An 18963-nucleotide genomic window follows, 5' to 3' on the forward strand; every position below is an offset into this window, starting at 1 on the left:
GGCTTGTCAGGAAGCAACAGAGAAGGTGGTCAACATCTACACGGATTCAAGATACGCTTTTGGAGTGGCTCGTGACTTCAGCAGTATCTGGGCAGCCAGAGGATACCTAACGTCCAGTGGAACTCCTGTAATAATGCTGCTACCATGCAAGAACTTGTGGTCGCTCTGAATCTACCTTCAGAGGTTGCAGTGATCAAGATCAAAGCTCACGGGAGATTGGATTCTCCAGAAGCAAGGGGGAACTTCTTTGCTGACAAAACAGCAAAAACCTATGCTGTGGATCCATTTGGGAAAGAAAAAGCAGCGGTGTACGTGTCACAAGACACTGAAGAAGGGACTAAAGGCTCTCTTATGAGGATCATCCATCTACATCAAGACAAGACATCAGATGATGAAAAGCAGTCATGGCAAGAAGGAGGAGCTAAAAAGGATGAAGATGGAGTCTGGAGGATGAACAAAAAGGTCTGTCTACCCCGTAATCTGTACCCTTCAGTGACAGAATGGGCACACGGTATCACCCACAGAGGCAAGAATCAGATGAATGACCTAATTTGGAAGACTTATATGGCACCTGGAATCTCTACTATTACCCAAAAATATTGCAAGTCCTGCCTTGTGTGTGCAACATGCAATCCAGCACCGCCTCAGAAAGTTACTCAGAAACATTTGGCTAAACCACTTTATCCCTTTCAGAGGATTCAGATTGATCACATTCAAATGCCAAAAGTAGGGAAGTACGAGTATGTACTGGTAGTGACTGACATGTTCTCAGGATGGCCCGAAGCCTATCCAGTAACAAACATGACTGCCAGAGTGACTGTTAAGAGACTGATGACTGAAGTAGTCTGCAGATATGGGGTCCCAGAGGTAATTGAGAGTGACCAAGGACCTGCGTTCACTGCAGCACTGACTAAGGAACTATGGACACTGGTGGGAGCGGATTTGGGTTTACATACTCCATATCACCCTCAGAGCAGTGGGAAAGTAGAAAGATTGAATGGCACCTTGAAAAATAAAATACTGAAAGCCAGTCAGGAGGTCAGACTTCCTTGGACAGACATTTTGCCCATTGCCTTATACTCAGTCAGAAACACTCCAAGGGGTCCCACTAAACTCACACCATACGAGATTCTTTTTGGGGGGCCTCCAAGGTTGGGTCAATATTTTCCACAACAGCTAGCCTTAGGAAGTGATACTTTGGTGAAATATGTCATTGCCCTTACTAAAGAACTGTCAGTAACACATGCACGAGTTTTATCATCCATTCCAGATCCAGATTCCATTGAAGGTACCCATACTTTCCAACCCGGTGACTACGTGCTGGTTAAGAAGTTCGTCAGAAAGACTTCCCTGGAGTTGAGATTTAAGGGTCCCTACCAAGTGCTCCTGACTACTCCTACTTCAGTCAGGGTTGCTGAGCGCCTCCTGGATCCATCTCTCACATTATAAACTTGTTAGACAGTTAGGGACAGAGTAGGATCTGACCTGCTTGTCAAAGTCCAGCTACAAAGGGAGGTTTTCCACAAGGGAAAACTTGTCTCAAACTGGTGAAAACTCCAATTCCCCCTCCCGGGCAAGACGGTCAGATCTAGGATGTGTACATCAGGGTTAGTCACATGTGTATTTTACTGTAAGTAACCATGGAGATGGGAGATTGGAGAGTAATAGATCCAGCAGGTAGGGAAGTCCCGAGGACACTGGTAACACGCTCCGATATACCTCCTCGGTATACCCATAATTGGTCACACATTCTCTGGTGTCTATAGCATCCATATTGTCATGAAGCTTCTGATGTCATAATAACACTTAACATTGGTGGGTTAGGGAACCACGGTGGGATCAAGATAAAAGAAAAGGTTAATAAAGTATTTAGGGGGGACTGTTGAGGAGAGCCATAAGATCAAATACTTAATTAACCTCAACACATAAGATAATTGAGAGAAGCAACCTATAACATGTATTGTTTAACCTTACATAAGTTTTCCTCAGACAAAGTGAGACACTGAAGATGGCCTCCATCTCCTCTACCAGAGCCGTGTGGTCTGGTATCCAAGATGAACAATGAAGACACTGAAGATGGCCGCCATTTCCTGTTTCAGCAGACCGTGTGGTCTGGTATCCAAGATGACGCCCACCCTGATGACCTCATGGATCCACCCACAGCGACGCCCACTCTGATGACCTCACGGACCAACCCACCCTGATGACCTCATGGATCCGCCCATGGACTTGCTCATGCCCAACCCACTAACCAATGGAATACATCCGATCACTCCCATTTTAGAGCTAACCGAGCCCCCTTACAGGAGATATATAACATTGTGTTTTCACTAATAAATTCCCTTCTTGGAGCTGAGCCACACATTGATCAAGGAGAGTTACAGCTGACTGTGTCTGGTGTATTTCTTTAGTGCACATGATCAATATCCATTAGGCCAGGAGTAGGCAACTAGAGAATTGAACATTTATATTAATTGTTCAACCTTAATAGAGGTAAAGAGACTGCAACCCTGTGTCCTCGTTATATACTGCGACCTACACCCTCACCTAAATCTTTAATTGGGCGCCCCTTAGCAGGGCCACGGACCGGGTCAGGCCACCGTGACATCCCCAGAACCGAGAGACCCGGTACTGAGTACCCCGCTGCCCTGCGTTTGGGGGCCGCCCCATACTCATCTGCGATCATGTGATGCAGATGGGAGGTGCTCTAGTTGTGCCATGCGCACTGATCGTTATAGCGATCTTGTGCTGCAGATAGGAGATATTCCAGGCACGCTGTTTTGTGGCTACTTTTTGCCATGACAACGTGGTGCGATGGGCACTTCCGGGGCACGCTGACCCAAGATGGCGCAGGTCACTTCCGGTCTGCATGGACCTTGGCGGCAGACAGGTGTTAATTATTGGATATGTATTGTGAGTTGAGATCTTAGTATAAATAGGTGGTCTATCCTATTGGGAAGCCTATGCACCCCTTCTGAGGAAGATACAACATCGAAACGCGCGTTAAGGGGTACGCTGGACGTGACTACATACAGGGTATTTATATTGACTCTGGGAATTTACATTGTCTATTGCCATCTTTATACCTAGCTACCTCGAGTTATGGTGTGCACATTATTATTGTTTTGGTTTCTCTTTGAAGGCTATATATTATAATGATTTCATCATATTATGTTTTTTGATATTTCCTGCCTTCAGATGAGAACCGACATAATTAGTATAGCACTATGCTAAGAGATTGATCTATTCTTCATTGTGCATCTACATCCTTACATTTAGCTCAACCGTTTTGCACTATGCACTTTACCTCTGCATTGATTTTGTTTACATCTTTGTTCAGACTGGTTGCATGATTACCTTAGGATGTTTTATTTTCTATACTGCCCTAGTTAGGGCATACATTTATAAACTGTTTCTCATGTCCAGTGTTTGAGTTTCGCCATCATTTGTATGGTTTGCTTGCATTTCCAATTTTTATTGTTCTTAAAATTATGTAAATTAATAAAATCATTATATATTGAGAGTGTTGGTTTTGGAGGATTTTGTTGGTTCTTATGTAGCGCCCCCACCGCCGCAGGGCCGAGGGGTACCCGGTACCGGGCCTCTGAGTCTCTGCTCTGGGGTTGTCACGGTGGCTAGGCCCGGTCCGTGACCCTGCTGGTGGGGAGGCGAAGTACAGTGAATGATAGGTGAGGGCGGTGGTGATGGTGCGGTGCAGTAAATAACGAGGACACCAGGTTGCAGTCTCTTTACCTCTTTACTGAAGATCTCTGGGTCCTCAGTCCGGATTCCGGATAACCAGGCTGCGCAAGTCCAGCCGGTCCAATGGCACCTCCAGAGTTCTCTTTGCAGGTGGAAATCTGTGCCTTCCTGCTAGCGCTATGTGTTGTGGTCCTTCCCTGCTGTGCTTACGGAAATTCCCCACAACTGTTGTGTCTGTTTCTTATGTTCCCTCACAACTCGTTCGGATGATGTTCTTCTCCTCCGTCCCTCCCGGTGTTATGGTTGGGACGGCACCCGTATGACGAGTAGGCTCGGAGCTCTTCCGGGACCCTAGAGTCGCCCCTCTCCTAGTGCGCCCCCCATGTCTTCATAGGTGATGTATGTGAGACAGCCCGCCTGAGACTGACTGTCCTGCCGTTGGTTTGAAGTATTGCTTGGAGCTAGATATATAAATACTTCCTCGGCGTTCCGGCCGCCGGTTGTGCGCCTCAGTAGGATGTTGCCTCGGTCTTACAGCACGACTCCTACTGGTATTTCTCCTCTTGCTTTGATCTCGTTTCTCACTCAGCACAATCTATCTCGCTTCCAATCCTTCCTTGGGCACCGCCGCTATACTGAGCAGGCACGGTCCCGTTACGTTCTCTCCAATTGCCAGGCCTCTGTCAGGATCCCACCCCTGACAGGGACCCTACCGAATCTTCCCCCACAACACCCTCTGCCACAAGGTGTTGCCTGGTTCCAACCCAGTCAGCTTTCTCTCTAACTTCCTGCCTGACCCCCAGTTTTACCAGTATGTGAGGAGTGGCCTAATGAATAGAACCCTTAGCTCCCCCTGGAGGCCCGGCTGTGAAATGTATTGGTGTCTGTGATACCTGGTCAGATGAACTCCTTCAGTGCCATCAGACGTACCATAGCCCCCCTTAGTGGCGGAGCCATAGTACTGCAACGACCAGGACTCCGGGGCGCTGCACTTACATTTTCTAATTTTTTCATTTTCTCTCATACACTTTATGCAGTTAATAGCCCTCTGTGTCTGTACTGTTACATACTTAGGCTGTTAACTGGTTCATGCAGCTTTACATGAACACCCGAGCCTTACACTATGGCTGGTCCAAATAACTAAAGCAATTGTTACCATCCACCTCTCGTGTCTCCCCTTTTCCTCATAGTTTGGAAGCTTGCGAGCAGGGCCCTCATTCCTCCTGGTATCTGTTTTGAACTGTGATTTCTGTTATGCTGTTATGTCTATTGTCTGTACAAGTCCCCTCTATAAGTTGTAAAGCGCTGCGGAATATGTTGGCGCTATATAAATAAAAATTATTATTATTAAAAAATTATTATTTTCTCCTTGTAGGGTCTGTCAGAAAATTTGTCCGATTTACCATTGACTTCCATTATACTCATTACTTGAAACGAGCATTTGAGCATTAGGAATTGCTTGGTTCGGGTAACAAATATCCGAGCATTTTAGTGCTCGCTCATCTCTAAAAGTATTATGTCATGTAGGGGCCCGTTCTTTGATGCAAGCTCAGAAACTGAAAAATCATACGGATCTGGAGAATCATATTCACAAGACAATTTTACCAAACAATGATGAATATAAAAACAATTGTGGAATTGAGTTTTTGTTCACAATTTCACTGCACAAGAATTTTTGTTTTTGTTTTTTTTCTAGTAGATTGAATGGTAAAATGAATGGTTTCATTCAAAACTACAACTCGTCCCGCTAAAAAACAAGATTTGATACATCTGTCAACAAAAGCATGAAAAAGATATGGCTCTTGGATGAACGGGAGGAAGTGCAAAAATAGAAAGTTGCACAGTATGGAAGGAGTTACCGTAATAGGTTTCCGTGTTTTAGTATAAATTACATCCACTGCCTAAAAATGACTTTTGTAACTAGATATACTGCTGGGTTTTATTTACCTTCATACACATTACATAGATGGCTGACAGCCGAATGATGCTTCAGACGATCTTTCAGCCATCTCAGCCAACTCTCCCACGCACAGGAGTGCTTAATAGGCCAGGTGCTCTTGTGTTCCCTTCGAGAAAGCCTCTGGCTAAGGCCACGTTCACATGTTCAGTATTTGGTCAGTATTTTCCATCAGTATTTGTAAGCCAAAACCAGGAGTGGGTGATAGATACAGAAGTGGTGACGTGTTTCTATTACACTTTTCCTCTGATGTTCCAGTCTTAGTTTTGGTTTACAAATACTGATGTAAAATACTGACCAAATACTGAACGTGTGAACGTGGCCTAACACGTCAGCCGGCGACTTATCTGCAAACAATGCGATGAGTAGTTTGAAATCAGACATGCCTGATCAACATCTCCCCAATGTTCAGCAAGTGCCGCCGTACACCTTAGACCATCAGTCAACATAAATTTAATGTGTTCTCACAAAATGGCCAATTTGTGGGCAAGGTCCCTTCATTTTTATGGTGTTTTCTATAGCAGTAATGCAGTTCAAATGTGCTATATTCAATGTTCCTTTGCTAGGTGAAGAGAATGGGGCATCAGACTGCTCTGACTGTCCTGAGGAAGTGGTGTGATCACCACGAAACTTCTCTGGTACATTATCCTGACAGGCAAGCAGCGCAGTTAGATGCCCCATTCTCTTCACCTAGCAAAGGATCATCGCATCGGGGCTTGCAGCAGCCGCCAATGCTAAGTGCAGTGGTTGTGTCTCACACAACCATAATAGGTGAGTGAATTTATACTATCTCTCACGAATATTCCCTTTATCTCGGATAAGACCCTATGTGCGCTCTATATTCCTTCTAGCTACCTATATTTAATGTTTGCATATATAGCATTTCATAGTGCAGCTGCTTTTCTTAGATTTATTGTAATGTAAATGGGAGACTCAAAGCCACCTGTGGGCTATTTCCATCTAAGGTCCTATTTGATTGGCTTCAATTAGTATTATGTTCCCAACTACTGTCTATGATATGGCATTCATATCAATTCTCAATTTCATTGGGGCACTATGCGTGAGAAGAATAATAGACTTCAGAATATGTACAGTATATGTCAAATGTGCTAAAAGAATTTGATGGACATATTGAGAAGTCCAAATATCTTTTGTATAGACCTCAGGTATTTATGATTTTGGTGCTGAGTAGGCCGGACCATTAACAACTACTGTATGTAACTAGAGTGTGTACATTAATTGTGTGACACCTTCTGACTTGTTTCTACAGCTCTGCTACTCTACCTATCACTTTCAAATGCCTTGAAGAAAACAATGGCGTAGACAAGCGTGTCACTCGTTTTGTGCTGCCTGTGGGAGCCACCATAAACATGGATGGGACTGCTTTGTATGAGGCACTGGCTGCCATTTTTATTGCACAAGTAAACAATTATGAACTGAACTTTGGGCAGATCATCACCATCAGGTAAGTTGCTCTGAGCCAGATCCGTGGACTATCTGTATTTAAGATTTTGCCTGGAATACAAATCATTCAGGTGCATATCTATTTGAGTGGGTATGTGTCTGTGCGTATGTATATGTGTATATATAGTGAAGCAGTGGGAGGCGTAATTTGCGAGGGTCATTATGTATCCCATAGAGATATGTGCATAGAGGTATATTGAACCCCCTGGAGTGCATTATAATCATAGCTATGCCTGTGGTTACAAGGCAGAATAAAAGAAAGTATGGATTTGGTCAAACTATTTGACCAAGTCAGATTTTTAGGAAAAACCCGACGTGGGCTTTTATTTTTGGGGACATTTGCAAGTTTGGTAGTGGGGAAAATCTCTCCCTCCACTCCAGGTTTTGGTAGTAGCCCATGTCCACGATTCACATTTAGTCTGTGTTGAGCTTTGGGTGCATCAGTGGTTTGTTTGCAAGTTGCAGAGCAGGAGCTCCATGCAGGACAGGCTTGTGTGAGGCAAGACAAGGCGGCTTCTGACGCACCCAAGGGTGATACAACAGTGCTGTTATCCATGGCAACGGGGTGCCATATGGGCTGTATTGGATGACCTGGCTGCGATCCGGTTGATAAACCTGCCTTTAATTGTGTGCAATTTTTGGACGATAAAGACTTTAAGTTGGACTTTCTTGGGTCACTGCCTGTTAAATTGCACTGCGGGTACACCGCCGCACTACTATATATATATCTATCTATATATATATATATATATATATATATATATATATATATATATATATATATATATATATATATATATATATACACAAAGGTGGATAAATTATTCTAGCACTCTAAGATGGGGAGGAATTAAAGTTATTTGAGAAACTTAACACCTACTATTGCTGTAATACACTGCTCAAAAAAATAAGGGGAACACTTAAACAACAGAATTATAACTCCAAGTAAATCAAACCTCTGTGAAATCAAACTGTCCACTTAGGAAGCAACACTGATTGACAATCAATTTCACATGCTGTTGTGCAAATGGAATAGACAACAGATGGAAATTATTGACAATTATCAAGACACATTCAATAAATAAGTGATTCTGCAGGTGGGGACCACAGTCCACATCTGAGTACCAATGCTTTCTGGCTAATGTTTTGGTCACTTTTGAATGTTGGTTGTGCTTTCACACTCGTGGTAGCATGAGACAGCCTCTACAACCCACACAAGTGGCTCAGGTAGTGCAGCTCATCCAGGATGGTACATCAATGCGAGCTGTGGCAAGAAGGTTTGCTGTGTCTGTCAGCATAGTGTCCAGAGGCTGGAGGCGCTACCAGGAGATAGGCCAGTACCCCAGGAGACGTGGAGGGGGCCGTAGGAGGACAACAACCCAGCAGCAGGACTGCTACCTCAGTCTTTGTGCAGGGAGGAAAAGGTGGAGCACTGCCAGAGCCCTGCAAAATGACCTTCAGCAGGCCCCAAATGTGCATGTGTCTGCACAAATGGTTAGAAACCGACTCCATGAGGATGGTCTGAGTGCCTGATGTCCACAGATGGAGGTTGTGCTCACAGCCCAACACCGTGCAGACCACTTGGCATTTGCCACAGAACACCAGAATTGGCAAATTCGCCACTGGTGCCCTGTGCTCTTCACCGATGAAAGCAGGTTCACACTGAGCACATGTGACAGAGTCTGGAGATGCCCTGGAGAGCGATCTGCTGCCTGCAACATCCTTCAGCATGACCGGTTTTGCAGTGGGTCAGTAATGGTAAGGGGTGGCATTTGTTTGGTGGGCCTCATAGCCCCCCATGTGCTCGTCAGAGGACTGCCATTAGGTACCGGGATGAGATCCTCAAAACCCCTTGTGGACCATATGCTGTGAGACCCTTGTGAGACCTCCTAATGCAGGACAATGCCAGAATTCATGTGGCTGGAGTGTGTCAGCAGTTCCTGCAAGATGAAGGCATTGAAGCTATGGACTGGCCCGCCCGTTCCCCAGACTTGAATCCGATTGAACACATCTGGGACATCATGTCTCGCACCATCCACCAATGTCATGTTGCACCACAGACTGTCCAGGAGTTGGCTGATGCTTTAGTCCAGGTCTGTGAGGAGATGCCTCAGGAGACCATCCGCCGTCTCATCAGGAGCATGCCCAGGGATATTAGTTGTGATTTACATTGATCATTTTTAGGTTTTATTGTTCTCAACGCATTCCACTATGTAATGAATAAAGATTTGTAACTGGAATGTTTCATTCAGTGATATCTAGGATGTGGGATATTAGTGTTCCCCTTTATTTTTTTGAGCAGTGTATATTTTTCTAGACTAACATATTGACTGTGATCATTTCTGTTATGTATGTGCTGTTTTTTTTTATTTGTTTTTTTTTACACCTTATACTTATTGCGTATGTCTACCTGTTAACAAGAAAATCTTTGAATCCAAAATTCTTTTGGCGATAATTTTTGTTTTTAATGTTTTTGTAGTAGTAACAGTCTTGTTTGAGAAGGTTCTATTTTTCATTATTATATTTTTTACTATAATTATAAAAGATAGTTTATGCACAGTCAGACAGTAATAATAATGAAATTACTCTGTTCACCCTGTGCAATACTACACTGATAAGTGACCAGCAAAAAACATTATTTTGTGAATTCCAGTAACTATTGTGAAAACTGCTCTTTGCTTAGAATAAAAATCTGTTTGAAATAGTCTTGTTTTGAAGATATTTCTACTTTAACAATAATTTAGAAAGCAAGCCTGCTTTGAGGACTCATAATCTGTGATCAGAGTTACAGAACTCTACTGTATGTTGGTTCATCAGGGTTCTGCTCTCTTGTATGCAATATTGCAATATAAATACATAAAATTGGGCTTTCTGATTGTGGTCAGACATTTTACTACCAGTTGATCCCATAGAAAAGTATGTTCCTATTTTTTATTGTTTTATTTTAGCAGCGTGACTAGAACCTTTATCACAAAGGAATACCATTCAGCTCATGCAGCTAATTCATGATCTACATCAATATGCAACAAATTTTGCTAAGATTTCAGTTTACATAATCCTTAATTATACTGCATCTAAACTAGTCGGAAGAGTAGGTTGTCTGGAATCTACAGTAGATTTCGCTTGTTCACTGTGATTTAATGTGATGCTTATTCTGTTTATCATACACTGTGTAAGAAGATTTTCTGAAGCTCATTTTTATTATTCACACAGTATCACAGCAACAGCTGCCAGCATCGGAGCTGCGGGTATCCCTCAAGCTGGCCTGGTTACCATGGTTATAGTGTTGACATCAGTAGGGCTCCCCACTGAGGATATAACGCTCATTATTGCAGTAGACTGGTTCCTGTAAGTATCTATACAATGGGAAATGTGAATAAGGGAAAGATAACTTAATACAAGAAACCAGTAGACAATAGGGACAGCTTGAAGAGTAAATTTGGGGTGACAGACTTCCCTTTAACAAACTTCAAACTTAACACATAACCATATAGGAGATGGAGCAACAATAAGTCATTCTTTTTGCATTAGATCTACTCCTACTGTAAGATGGCCATCGGACAGGTTCTTGAGGGGAGATATGTATCAAGACTGGTAGCTTCCGTGATGCGAGCTCGCAAAGCATGCTCCTGCACATATAGTGCTGAGAGTTATTACGACATTGAAGGGCGGTCATAAGAGATGGGTGGGAATGACTGCTCATATATCCCCACCCCAGGGATGTGATTTGGCAGCTAAAATAAAGACAAAGTGTCTCATTCAGTGACTGTGACTGAAGGTGTGGACACCTCCAGTGTGTTTGCTGAAAGATACTGACCTGAGCGGGCAGACCCACAGTACTAATGGACTGTTTATTTTCTGTTTGTTTTCTCTTTGTGCCAGAGAAAGCTATATTTTGTTTTACTCATACTTAAGCAGGTTTGTGAGTTAAAAAAAGCCTGACTGGACATTTTTATGAAACAGCTTCCTGTGCCTACCTCAACCGCAGCTGAGTACAAAACCCTATACTACGTTGCCCGAAAAAATGACTTTATTGTGATATGCAAATGAAAATGCTCATTGTATCCTCAGTATGCCTTGGTGAACCGTTCCAGCCACTTATTTAGATTACTGAGCCTCATTATATGTTGACTGACAGCATTGGCTTTCCCAGAGCTATCACTGATAAACCTCCATTATGTTCGCACTGTCCTTATGCAGGAGAGAGAAGGCGCATCACTCTCTTCTAACTGCTGACATTTCTCATCTCCCCTGCTATCATGCAAATCACTTACTCCTCACTGATGACTTTGCTGTGATATACAGTAGCTGTGTAGAGATGTCAGCTGCAAGTAGAGTGATTTGTGTGCTCTCTCTTGCACTGAAATGATAGCAGAGGAGATGAGCAATGTCAGAAGCGAGGAGTAAGTGATTTGTGTGCTCTCTCCTGCACTGAAGTGATAGCAGAGGAGTTGAGCAATGTCAGAAGTGAGGAGAGAGTGATTTGTGTTCTCTCTTGCACTGAAATGATAGCAGAGGAGATGAGCAATGTCAGAAGCGAGGAGAGAGTGATTTGTGTTCTCTCTTGCACTGAAATGATAGCAGAGAAGATGAGCAATGTCAGAAGCGAGGAGAGAGTGATTTGTGTGCTCTCTCCTGCACAGGGACAGTGATCACATAACCACGGTTTCTTTTCGGACAGCGCTGTCAATCAAAATAGAAGTGGCAGTAATCTAATTATGTGGTGGACTGGTGCATCGAGGAATTTACCAACACCAAGGGTGCACTGTACAAATTTATTTGCATATTGCAAATAAAATGTTTTTAAAGATTTTTTTTGTGCAACAGAGAAGCAGATTTAAAAACAAAATAAACTATTTTTATTGTTGAATCATCTCCTACTGTGGGGCTAACTCCTCTAAGCAATTTTGCCAGAATTCTGACTTAAGTTGCTTTGAAAAATCTTAAAAGTTTGCACACGCTTAGTTGCGTAAACATTTTGTGACTTTTTCATGCCATTCTCTGCCAGCTCTGCCAAACTGTGAGGAGCGGGAATGGGGCACGTCAGAAACAGGATGCCACAGCTTGTTTAATAAAGGAGCTGTTGTGTTCCTTTTGCCAGAAATCTTACTCTAGTCATAGATTGAAGTAAGATTTCTGGAGTGGTGCAAGGAGGCGCATGCCATTCGTCACACTCTTCTGGATATATAAAAGATATCCGCCTATTACTGAATCAGGAGTGTATGCTTCAACATGCCCCCTCATCTAGACCAGCAAGAAAATCACAATTATTGATTAATCTGGGCACATGTGGTTGGTTTGAAGTGTAAATTTGAGGTGACAGACTCCCTTTAAATGCAACATTAATGTGAATACAATTCATCAAGATGGTAACCAATTTAATAAGTCTCAATAATTTTAATATTGCAACTTTTGCTGTTTACATGTCAGTCACAGCCAGTTACGCCATTATGAATGTAGCACGGGGGAGACAAGACATGGTCACTCCCGACAGTCAAATTCCTTATAAGTTGTGCCACAAAAGTGGCGTAACTTACTTTATTCAGTGTATTCTAACAAGTGCTTCATTAACACTGGGGTGTGCTACTCCAGTCTTAACGTGAACCTGTCAGCAGTTTTGGCAGATATAAGATATGGCCACCGCCTGTCAGGGCTTATCTACAGCATTCTATAATTCTGTAAATAAGCCCCCGGTCCGACCTGAAAGATAATAAAAATAACTTTTATTATACTCATCCAGGTGGGCGGTCCGGTCCGATGGGTGTCGCAGGTGTGGGTCTGGCACCTCCCATCTTCTTGCGATGCCGCCCTCCTGTTGCTTCTTTGCTCCCTGGCATCACGCTCCTGCGCAGGCGTACTTATCTGCCCTGTTGAGGGCATACCAAAGTACTGCAGTGTGCAAGTGCTGGGATAGGTCAGAGAGGCCCAGCGCCTGCTCACTGCAGTACTTTGCTCTGCCCTCAACAGGGCAGATAAGTACGCCTGCGCAGGAGCGCTATGCCAGGAGCGCTATGTCGGGGACCCATGAAACAAGTAGGAGGGCGGCATTACAAGAAGATGGGAGGAGCCGGACCCGGACCTGCGACACCCATCAGACCAGACCGCAGCGGCCCGCTCCCCCCGTGTGAGTATAATAAAACTTACTTTTCTTATCTTACAGGTCGGACCAGGGGCTTATCTACAGCATTATAGAATGCTGTATATAAGCCATGAAAGGCGGCGGCCGTATCTTATAGCGGCCAAAACTGCTGACAGGTTCCCTTTAATGAATAACCCCCAAAAAGTTTTCATCTTCCTTTCTTATATTGTGATACAGCATTAATTATTTTCTACAATTTTGTCTTTAAGTGACCGTCTGCGCACAACTACCAATGTCCTTGGAGATTCCTTGGGAGCTGGCATAGTTGAACACCTTTCAAGGCGTGAACTTCAGAAACAAGATGCAGAACTTGGAAACTCTGTACTGGAGGAGAGTGAAAAACCCTATCATTTAATCTGTGCCGATAATGACATTCAGAAGCATTCAGAAACTTCTATGTGAGAGTACGGTCATCTCTTTCCTGCACATGTGACTTGGACCCATCATTCCATGTATTTCCCATGTCTGACTTTTAACACATCCTTGGACAGTATTTTGGAAATGCAACAGAATATGGATGTGAATTTCAAAGGGGTTTTGTAACTGGCATGGTGAATTTTTCCAGTGAAGATCTTCTGCAAATGCCATATCTCTCCAGCAATACCACTTCTACGTTGTGAAGACTTCTGCAAGATCTCGGTTAAAATAATGCTTAAAATCCCAGAAAGTAGATAATTGCCTACAAAGCAGGTCATTTCTATGGATAATGTACAGTTTATGTCCGAGCTCCTTTTTTGCTGATCCAGAAGTTTAGTATGTTACCAACTGTGTGTAAAAATGTGGCATGATGTAAAGGATACACACAGAGGATGCACAGTAACATATCTGGGTGATCACAATTATTTCTTTTAACGAAATAATAAAAGATATTGCGAGGAACGCTCTAAATCTGAGTATAAATAAATAAATAGAAAAAAGCTTACTATTGTAGCTCACAAATATTTCAAGGCTTTTGCGTTGAGAAAAGAGAAAAAAAGCCAATCCAGGTTTGCAGATGTAGTCATGTTGCTAATTAATATTCAGGCTTGAAATGGTGCTACAGACAAGCACATGGAAATTATGTATTTACCTGCACATTGTAAATGCTATAATTAATAATTGATGAAAACGATATGTGGTCCTGTCCACGGCTGCTTCATATATAAACTATGCTCAGATGATTAAAGATGTTGTCCACTACTTGGACAACCCCTTTTTGATTGGGCCAATAATGCAAAAAAAAGTCTATTCTCGCCTCCTGTGCTGGCGCCGTATCAACGGTGTCATAATTCGCGGTCCCGACCCAATCAGATTTGGCATCATTTCCCTACCTCCGCCAGACAAATCGAACATAAAGAGGAAGTTCGGCCTGCAGCTGCTGTCTCACTTCCTCTTCATGTTCAATTGAATAAGAGATGGGGACAGTGACACCAGGCCTGATTGGGCGCCGGGGTCACATGTCACAACAGTACGGGAGTACCTGGGACGGCGAGTGCCAACACCGCAAGAACGGTCACTAGCACGTTAGGTGAGTATAAGTTTTTAATTCTATCTTTAAGTATGTACATTATTGCTCCTGAGGATGACCACCTTCTCTGATCCAGGCACTAGTTATTTACTATCACAGAAAATAATAAATTGTTTGCTATGTCTATAGTCCAATTTGTCACGTGGAAAAAATGCTATTAACCTGCAGATAGGGGGTTAAACTGCAGGTTAGTAGCATTCTGAACCTTTCTGGCGCCTGCACTTAGACCCCGCTGCCGGGAGGAAATGTACTTTACTCCTCCCCACAGGGTTTTGTGTAAATCATTTTATTGATAAGTAGCTCCCCACAGGGTTTTAGTCACGAGGGTGGTGCCAGCATGGGTTCAATCACTTTTTTGTGTATAGAGTGCGGCAAATGTAATAACGCCCTCAGCACTAATGGACACCCGACCATAATGCTGAACTCTAATGTTGAGCTGCTGTCAGTCAGTGTGGGAGCACAGAAACCGCACCGGAGGCATCCCCGTGACTGAAAGCCGAACGCTGCCGGAGGGAATAAAGTTAATTTCCTTAAGGCAACAGGGGGGTCTAAGTGTGGGTGCCAGGCGGTTCAGAACTCTATTAACCTGTAGATTAGCCCCATGTCTGGAGGTTAATAGCCTTTTTTCATGTGACCGGTTCACTTTAACATACTATTCACAACCTCTACAGAAAAGTGAGAAATAATGGCTCATAACTCTGCAATGAGGCATGCCACAGAGGCAAATACCTCCTATTTATTTGGTCCCTAGTAGTCTATAAAGGCACAAAGAGCGGAAATGCATAGAGCAATTCACAGAAAATAATTCTGTTCTACTGGGACAGTTTTTTGTATAATTGTGATCATATCAAACAGAAAAATAGGTAACTGAGAAATGAAACTGCTCCTACAATTGTGGTTTCATAGTAACCAGAAAAAAATTATTTCCACTTTTTTTTCCCACGGTCTTGCTATACATTTTTATTCTTTTAGTCCACTTTTAATAAATGGGTTCTCCCAGATCTACAATCCCATATCCCAGACCTATAGACTTTTATGCAAAGAACAGTGAAAGTACAAACCACAGCTACGGCACACCATGTGTGAAGGGGAGCTAGTTGCAGTCCCCTAGTTTTGCTGTCAGAGACAGGATTGCGGCACTGAACGTCGGAATGTGTGATCACTGCAATAAGCTAATAGACTGAATGCAAACATCAATGTTTTTTTCTCCTAAAAATAAAATAAACCATTTCATGTTAGTATGCTGGATCTGACTATTTTGGTCCATGTGTCAACTTTTTCAACAATATTCTTTTTATTTGAGGGATTTTTTAACAATTTTTGGGGAGGGGATTATAGTTATAGTCAATACAGTGAATGATAAAACATAACAGAATGACTTAAAACTTATTCAATTAAACCAATAAGTAAGGGTCAGGGTAGGAGGAAAAGGAAGTGGAGGAAAACGAAGAATTAGGAAAAGTAGATGCAAAGAGTAAGGGAAGAAAAGAGCAAAGGAAAAGGTTGGATCAGATGAACGTGGAGGGTAGGGACAGGAAAAAAAGATCATTCTTATTGAAGCAATAGTAAGAACAAAACAGTTTTCAATTTGCTTAGTTAAATATGTAATTGTACTTCTTGGCGTATAATAAAGCTTTTTATCTAAAAGGGTCATTCTGACTTGAAGAAAGAAAGAGGTTCCAAGATGACCATGTGGAATAGTAGTTTTTAAAATAATTATTTCTTAGAGCATAAGAAAGTTCAAAAGAATTATGGGTAGACATTATTTTCATTCTTTCTGGATTGGAAGGAACATCTATTAATTTCCACTTAGATGCTACAAGTATTTTTGTTACAGCAAATAGATGGATTACGAAATGTTTAATTTTTGGGGGGAGTCTATTTGAATCAAGCAAGAACAAAACTAGTTGGGGAGAGATTTCAACTACAGAGTTGTTAATTTTGCTCAATAAATTAGCTACTTCTTTCCACAGGTCGATTATTTTAGGACAGGACCAGAAAATACGTAATATGTTATCTTTTTGGCTACAGTTCCTCCATAAGTCCGACCCGTCTTCGAAAATCTTCTTTAATCTGACAGGTGTATAGAACCGACGAGATAAGATTTAAAAATTATTCTCATGAATATCATCATTTACGTTTGATTTGTATATTATTTCAATTGCTTCTTTCCATGTCTCAGGCTAAAAACATATATTCATATCTTCTTCCCACTTAACTATTGAAAAATCAAAACATGGTTATGCCACAACTGAAGAGTGTATATAGATTTTTGGTGTTAAAAATAGTATTTTTTTAAGGGATTTTTCAGAAGAGATATAGGGAGAGAGAATTTCCCCCTAATATATTTCCTTAGTTCTAGAAAGTTATACATTTCCTCTTTGGGCTCTTTGGGAAGGTTGTATGATAGTCAAGGATAGAAAATGTATGATTTGAATCTTTTTTAGGGACGATAAATAAGGATGCACAATTTGCTACATGTCAGCTTTTTTCATCCATATGTCATCCTTTTTTTCTTATATTCAAAATAAAAAATATAATTTTTCCCAAATTTCTCCTAGTAAACGGTCAGTGAAAAATGGACAGCAATAAAATTCAAGGATTGCATTAGTGTGCTGGATATTTAATTCACTGACGTATTCATTTGAATTAGGCAAGTCCTATCTTCAAAACGGACAATACTAGGACATGGTTGAGTTTTTTGTGCTGATTGATGTTCTGCATATAAACCTAGCATGTGAATATCATACATACAACAAACGCTGATATATGGATTAGCCTTTCGTCCTGAAGAACTGCTTTAATTGTATTCTTCCTTTAGGGCTACTTTGGTTGCCGTACAGTAAGTTTCATACAGGTCGCAGGACCAAAAATGTATTTGTGATTTGCTGTCAAATATTTTTGGGATGTAATTTGGCTGTGAAAGAAAAACAGATGATTTGATGCTCGTCTACATCTATCTGGCCTTGAACTAAGGAAACATAAGTAAGATTATGCAGCATGGTGACTCAGTGGTTAGCATTGTTGCTTTGCCGCATTGGAGTCCTGGGTTCAAATCCCACTAAGGACAACATCTGCAAGGAGTCTGTATGTTCTCCCCATGTTTGCGTGGGTTTCTTCTCATTTCCATCCACACTCCAAAAACATACTGATGGAGAATTTAGATTATGAGCCCCATAATCTGTAAATTTTGTAAAGTGCTGTGGAATTATGGTGCTATATAAGGAAACATAATAAATAAATGGGTACACATTGCGTCTGTGCCCACTGTAGGGCGCATACACTCAAGAGGTGTGTGTCTGACAGTGGCCACAGGCAAGATGGATGCCGAGGCATCATAAGTATCCGTTATAAAGAAACACATCCCATTTTCCTACACTCAAAATACAAACCATATGAAGATGCCAACCTACCAGACAGAGGCCAAAAGAACACACTTTTGATGACCGTTTGATGATTACTACAGTGTATGTCAGGAGAAGCCCCTGATGTATACATTAGTTAATTAAGACATTTGTCATATTTCTTGGGTTGATGCTGTGAATATCCCCTGAGAAGCAGGGCTATGTACGGTAAATTATTTTTCGATATGTGAAACATATTGGCATACTTTTGTTCATCAATGTAAGACTCTGTACAAACAACGCTCAAGCCTTTAGTTAAAGTAATGAATGTAACCCCATGGAAATGATAGACATATACAGTTTATGCTTTGACAGGCATATGCATTAATCATAGGGTTCAGACAGTGTGCGCCGAGAACGAGGGCTTAAGGAAAATATTGACTGTGTTCTGCACAGGAATTTCAGCTCTAGTTTAATTTTGTGAAGATAATCCAATAAAAATATGATTTTTTTTATGAGGTTATAAAGACATGTAATATAAATAATAAATTTATCTATTAACAGCCATGATAATGCTGCTACCATGGATTAGGTATCTGAATATCTCAAATTACTTTGACTGTGTGATAGACTTTTTTGATTATATTTGTTTTGTTTTCCTTCACGGTTTTTCCAGTTTATGATGGTGTTTTATCTTTGCAATATGAAAATGTGTTTGTATTTAATGATTCAAAATAACATTGGGTGTGATGCTTATTGATTTCTAAGCTCTAAGGCTGTTTTCACATGTTGTGGTCGTAGCATGGTTTTTCTCCACAATCGCAGCAAACGCTGCATTTTTTTACGCGGT

General features: G+C 41.8%; 1 protein-coding gene across 6 annotated transcripts in view; it reads left to right on the forward strand.

Annotated features, from left to right (window-relative positions):
• Positions 1 to 16022, forward strand: part of LOC143784732 (excitatory amino acid transporter 1-like) — a 213159-nt gene extending 197137 nt beyond the window's left edge. For all 6 annotated transcript variants that reach the window (XM_077273310.1, XM_077273345.1, XM_077273318.1 and 3 more), the window contains 3 exons: positions 6930 to 7124; positions 10337 to 10471; positions 13472 to 16022. In XM_077273310.1, the coding sequence (XP_077129425.1) occupies positions 6930 to 7124; positions 10337 to 10471; positions 13472 to 13664 (523 nt within the window). In that variant the 3' untranslated portion in view covers positions 13665 to 16022. The remainder of the gene's footprint in view (positions 1 to 6929; positions 7125 to 10336; positions 10472 to 13471) is intronic.
• Positions 16023 to 18963: the final 2941 nt, after the last annotated feature.

Source organism: Ranitomeya variabilis, chromosome 1 (genome assembly GCF_051348905.1).
Source record: "Ranitomeya variabilis isolate aRanVar5 chromosome 1, aRanVar5.hap1, whole genome shotgun sequence".
NCBI classification, from domain to species: domain Eukaryota; kingdom Metazoa; phylum Chordata; class Amphibia; order Anura; family Dendrobatidae; genus Ranitomeya; species Ranitomeya variabilis.